At 37.9% G+C, this 6,620-nt stretch overlaps 1 protein-coding gene across 3 annotated transcripts in view; it reads right to left on the bottom strand.

Moving 5' to 3' along the window:
• LOC104992906 (chromosome unknown open reading frame, human C4orf22) overlaps positions 1–6,620 on the bottom strand; it is a 717,206-nt gene that overhangs the window by 388,353 nt on the left and 322,233 nt on the right. The window contains exon 4 of one of the 3 annotated variants that reach the window (XM_010845905.1): positions 4,402–4,473. The exons of the other annotated variants lie outside the window; for them this stretch is intronic. Within the exon in view, the coding sequence (XP_010844207.1) occupies positions 4,402–4,473 (72 nt within the window). The remainder of the gene's footprint in view (positions 1–4,401; positions 4,474–6,620) is intronic. 3 annotated transcript variants of the gene reach the window in all.

Here is a 6,620-nt window from a genome sequence, read left to right as displayed (position 1 = left end):
TTCCAGGCTCCTCCATCCATGGGATTTTCCAGGCAAGAGTACTGGAATGGGGTGCCATTGCCTTCTCCGTGATTTCATGATATTTACATATATAAAACCATCATATTGTACTTTTAAATATGTAAGACTTTTATGTGTCAATTATATCTCAATAAAGTTGGGGGAAAATTGCTCTCTTTTTCTTAAGTGTGCAAATTTTTACTACTTCAATGCTATGTTCAGTCAAGGTGGATTGTGGGGGTTCAGGTAAGTCTAGGGTATTCACAACTTTGAAACCAGTGTAATGGTCTTCTGTGAACAGAGAGAAGACTCATTTCCCTCTGCATCTTATTGATATTATTTATTATTATTATTAGAACTTCTATTAAAGAAGTTGTTAATATGATCAGAAAGGGGAACTGAAATCTCTTCAAATAATAAATTACAACTTCATAAAATACAGATTAAATAAATATGTAAGTTACCAGAAAACCTATAGATATTAATGAATATTATTCTGCCTTAAAGTTTTAACAAACTTTCAGTGGGTAAAATATTGGTGAGATACAATTCAAAAGAGATAACTATGAAAACTCATTTGATTTGTTCAAACATCATTTAGAATTTTTTACTTCATTTCACTTTATCATTTTGAGGGTCATTTATGAACTATTCAAACAAAATCATTATTTTTATTGACAAAAATCCACTAGTTGGCACAGATATATGGTCACAAAAAAATCACAGAAGGTAGCATACAAACAGGTTAATATCTAGACAGGCTAGGTATTGGTGAAAAGCTACAAAAACATACTATTGCACATAAAATAGAAACTGTAAAAAAATTCCATTAATGCCATATAAACAAAAAGTAGGGAAATTTTAAATATTCAAAGCACTATCAAAAAATCATTGGAGAATTCCTTGATATTTACGCCAAGGAGTTGAATGATTATGCTTACAGAAAAACCTGCACATAGGTGCTTAGAGCAGCTTTATTGTTAATTATTAAACCTTGGAAGCAACCAAAATGAATAGATAAATGAACCCTGGGATAACATTCAGTGCTAAAAAGAAATGAGCTACCAAGTCATGAAAAGACACAGAAGAAATTTAAAGACATATTGCTAAGTGAAAAAAAAAATCCAACCTGAAAAAGGCTGCATACTGTACAATATCAACTATATGACATTCTGAAAGAGGTGAAACTATGAAGACAGTAAAACATCAGTTTTTTCTTGGTGAGAACACAGACCTATTCTCATAGCAAATTTCAAGTATACTGTACAGCCAAAGGTTTGGGGGCCAGGCAGTGGAGAGTGATGAAAAGGCAGAGCACAAAGCATTTTCAGGGCATATGGGTACATGTCATTTTACATTTGTCCAAACCCACAGAATGTACGTTCAGATCAGATCAGTCACTCAGTCGTGTCCAACTCTTTGCGACCCCATGAATCGCAGCACACCAGGCCTCCCTGTCCATCACCAACTCCCAGAGTTCACTCAGACTCACGTCCATCGAGTCAGTGATGCCATCCAGCCATCTCATCCTCTGTCGTCCCCTTCTCCTCCTGCCCCCAATCCCTCCCAGCATCAGAGTCTTTGCCAATGAGTCAACTCTTCGCATGAGGTGGCCAAAGTATTGGAGTTTCAGCTTCAGCATCATTCCTTCCAAAGAAATCCCAGGGCTGATGTCCTTCAGAATGGACTGGTTGGATCTCCTTGGAGTCCAAGGGACTCTCAAGAGTCTTCTCCAACACCGCAGTTCAAAAGCATCAATTCTTCGGCGCTCAGCCAAGAGTCAACTATAATGTAAAGTATGGACACTGGGTGATCATGATGCATCAATATAGGTTCATCAGTTGTAATGAATTGATGAACCTACGTCCCTCATTCCATTGATGTTGATAGCAGGGAAGGCTAGGTGTGTGTGGAGAAAGCAGACATATGGGAAAAAATTAACAACTATGAATATTATTCAGATTTCACTGTAAAGCTTTGCTAGTATACATAATTATACACAAGGCAAAAGTCTGATTGATTTACAAAGTCATGTTATTTAACAAAATGTAAGCTTTTTTTCCCCCTCCAAAACAGTCTTAAGTTTCTGAATATAGTGAGGTGCTCAAATAGAAAACAGTATAGTTATACAAAAAATCCCTTGGAAACTTTTCTGAGAAATTCATCCCTACATTTCTTTATATTGAATTATAATTTCTAATTAAAAGTCTCACACACTTTGCGAACTTAAAACAACTGAAATAAATTTAAATGTACTCAATGCTCTGTGCTGACCTAAATGGAAAGGAAATCCAAAAAAGAGGGGATATATTTACACATATAGGGGCTTCCCAGATGGCACAGTGGTACAGGATCTGCCCACCAATGCAGGAGACTCAAGAGATGCAGCTGCAGTCCCTGTGTCAGGGAAGATTCCATGGAGTAAGAAATGGCAACCTCCTCCAGTATTCTTGCCTGGAAAATTCCATGGACAGAGGACCCTGGTGGGCTATTGTCCATTGGGTCGCAAAGAATGGGACATGACTGAGCAACTGAGCACTCATTCATATATACATAAAGCTGATTCCCTTTCCTACACAGCAGAAACTAACACAACACTGTTTAAAGCAACTACAGTCCAGTAAAAACTAAAATAAATGGAAGGAATGAATGAAAGTAATGCCAAATTATTTGGAGAATTGAATTTTAACACAGAATATTTTCATAAAACATTTCCTTATTTTCACCTCTGACTGGTTCCAAATAGGAAAAGGAGTATGTCAAAAGGCTGTATATTGTCACCCTGCTTATTTAACTTATATGCAGAGTACATCATGAGAAACACTGGGCTAGAAGAAGCACAAGCTGGAATCAAGATTGCCGGGAGAAATACCAATAACCTCAGATATGCAGATGACACCACCCTTATGGCAGAGAGCGAAGAAGAACTAAGGAGCCTCTTGATGAAAGTGAAAGAGGAGAGTGAAAAAGTTGGCTTAAAGCTCAATATTCAGAAAACTAAGATCATAGCATCTGGTCCCATCACTTCATGGGAAATATATTGGGAAACAGTGGAAACAGTGGCTGACTTTATTTGGGGGGGGGCTTTAAAATTACTGCAGATGGTGATTGCAGCCATGAAATTAAAAGATGCTTACTCCTTGGAAGGAAAGTTATGACCAACCTAGATAACATATTCAAAAGCAGAGATATTACTTTGTCAACAAAGGTCCATCTAGTCAAGGCTATGGTTTTTCTAGTGGTCATGTATGGATGTGAGAGTTGGACTATAAAGAAAGCTGAGTGCCGAAGAATTGATGCTTTTGAACTGTGGTGTTGGAGAAGACTCTTGAGAGTCCCTTGGACTGCAAGGAGATCCAACCAGTCCATCCTAAAGGAGATCAGTCCTGGGTGTTCATTAGAAGGACTGATGTTGAAGCTGAAACTTCAGTACTTTGGCCACCTGATACAAAGAGCTGATTCATTGGAAAAGATCCTGATGCCGGGAAAGATTGAGGGCAGGAGGAGAAGGGGATGACAGAGGATGAGATGGTTGGATGGCATCACTGACTCATTGGACCTGGGTTTAGGTGGACTCCGGGAGTTGGTGATGGACAGGGAGGCCTGGCGTGCTGCGGTTCATGGGTCGCAGAGAGTCGGACACAACTGAGTGACTGAACTGAACTGAACCTTCATCATCAGCTCCATCTGAACCTCTCTCTCTCTTCATACATACCCACAAGTTTATACACAAAAACATACACACCCACTCTCTTAGCTTTACTCAGTTGTATATTAAAATTCTAAGCCATTTCTGACCCTTGACATGATGTTTCTGTGTGTGTGTTAGTCGCTCAGTCATATCCAACTCTGCAACCCCATGGACTGTAGCCCACCAGGCTCCTCTGTCCATGGAATTCTCCAGGCAAGAATACTGGAGTGGTTGCCATTTCCTTCTCCAAGGGATCTTCTCAACCCAGTAATTGAACCCATTGCAGGCAGATGCTTTACCATCTTAGATACTAGTGTGATGTTTCTATCTCTGTATTATTCTGGGTTAAACCTCCTGGCTTCATCCCATCAGGTAACATCTGCTTTCTATCAATGCCAAGAAAGACAGGCTCTTTAAATAGACTTCTTTAAAAAATAAGTAAAATAAAAATCTAGGAGTTGTATGGATCTTTAAAAAGTAGAAATCTAGGTTCTTTTATTACATCTGAAATAAGTTTTTCTATATGAAAGCTCTCCATTTACCTCCAGAAAATTGTGGAAAATACCAACATCTGTGTATTGCAATAAAAGCATTACTTGTAACTGCCATTCATCAAGTCAGTGAGTAATTCGGAAAACAGTAGCAAAAGACCTTGGAGTGTAGTATACGTAGGATGAAGCCAAAATGTTTTCCTAACTTGTAAAGGAAACTTTGCTATGAGCACTACTTTCTGCCAGTTTCTTCTTAAAGGTATGAGCAGCATCAGCCTCCTGTTGATTTAACTCCGATAATTGAGAGGAAATCCAAATGAGGCATGTTCCATAGGTTAACAATTCATCCTGTTAGAGTAAAATTTGAAGCCCACTCTCTGTTATTACTGGAATTAGCCATCAGTGAGACATACTGATAAGTGAAATGAACAAAAATATGCAACCTGTTAATAATTAAATATATCATTTATTTTCCTTTCAAGAACCCACTTTTTTTTTAATTCTTGCTTTTTTTTTTTTTTAACTTTACAATATTGTATACCTGTGGCGGATTCATGTTGATATATGGCAAAGAACCCACTTTTAAATGTTAGCGAAAACACACACAGCCCAAGAATGAAAGTGAAACAGAAAAAGCAAGAAGCTTATAAATTGAATAATTTACTTCTTATTGTTTTATGTTTAGCAACACTTTGAATGGTATTGAATTTAAGATGGTTCATTTCTTTAGTGTGAATGTCTCTACATCCTATAATTACATAAATACCTTCTCTGACCCAGGGATTGAACCCAGGTCTCCCGCATTGTGGGCAGATTCTTTACCATTTGAGCCACCAGGGAAGACCAGGTATATACAGACATAGAGAAATATTAAGATGAAGAGTTATATAATTATGATGTACTAGATTCAAAAAGAAATTTCAGCTAGGAAATGTTTTATAAATGTCTCTACTACATTACATTCTAATCTAAAGTAAAAATAAGCAAAACCACCTCAGAGAACCTTCATGCTATTAAATTACATAAGCTTTGAGTCCAGTGCAATTTCCAAACAGCCCCTCTATGATGGATTCATGATTGGAATTATATTCATATTTTCCTAGCATTAATAGTAGAAAGCATGTATTCATCTTTACAGTGATACCTTTCCTAGTTCTCTGCATATCACTGAAATGGAAAAACAAGTCCTACAAACAATCCTTCTTACTCTAGACCTTCCAACACTCACAGCTTTCACTCTGCAGTCAGAAACTAAGCTACGGTCAACTCCTCTGGTTTTCAGGAAAATGACCCATTGTTTCCCAATTCTAAAGTCAGAAAATACTGACAGTCATATACCTGTGAGTTTTTTTCTTTCTTACCATTGACTTTTCACCTTGTTATTGTTCAGTCATTCAGTCATGTCTTACTCTGTGACCCAATGTACTGCAGCATGCCAGGATTCCCTGTCCTTCACTCTCTCCCAGAGCTTGCTCAAACTCATGTCCATTGAGTTGATGATGCCATCCAACAATCTCATCCTCCGTTGCCCCCTTCTCCTCCTGCCCTCAATTTTCCCCAGCATCAGAGTCTTTTCAAATGAGTTGGCTCTTTGCATCAGGTGACCAAAATACTGGAGCTTTAGCTTCAGCATCTGTCCTTCCAATGAATATTCAGGATTGATTTCTTTTAGGATTGACTGCTTTGATCTCCTTGCTGTCCAAGGGACTCTTAAGAGTCTTCTCTGGAGCACAATTCGAGAGCATCAATTCTTTGGTCTTAAGCCTTCTTTATGGTCCAACTGTCACATCCATACATACTGGATAAACCATAGCTTTGACTATACTGACCTTTGTCAGCAAAGTGATGGCTCTGCTTTTATATCCGCTGTCTATTTTTGTCATAGCTTTTCTTCCAAGCAGCAAGTGTCTTTTAATTTCACGGTTGCAGTCACTGTCTGCAGTGGTTTTCACCGATTTCCCCCATATTTACAGCTTTAACTCCTGGCATCATCACCCTGCTCATTTCCTTCCTCTTCTCCCTCCCTCCCTTCCTTCCTTTCTATTTCTCTCTCTCTCTCTGTGTGTCCATTTCTCTCTCTATCTCTGTGTCTCTCTAATTCTCTTCTCCCTACCTTTTTGTTTTTAACAAATGCTGAACACCTAAACATCCTTATTTAGAGAATACACCGAAAAGACAGACATGGTCTCATTCCTTATGGTGCTTCTTGCCTCTGGTCTATCTAAGGAGACAGATATTGAAAGAAAGTGCAGGTGCGATGAAGAAGTTTAGGGTATGACAAGACCATACAATAAGAATATTTAACATTCTATTTTTTATATTCCTCCTAACGAAGTAACAGTCAAGTTTGTCTCTGAAAAATATAAAAATTACACAACATAAAAGTACATAAATTCAAAAATATAAAGCATAATAGAAAACTGTTAGATAAAAGCAAT

The sequence above is a fragment of the Bison bison genome, unplaced genomic scaffold (genome assembly GCF_000754665.1).
Source record: "Bison bison bison isolate TAMUID 2011002044 unplaced genomic scaffold, Bison_UMD1.0 scf7180017864228, whole genome shotgun sequence".
In the NCBI taxonomy this organism is placed as follows: Eukaryota; Metazoa; Chordata; class Mammalia; order Artiodactyla; family Bovidae; genus Bison; species Bison bison.
This window is presented reverse-complemented; position numbering and strand designations above follow the sequence as displayed.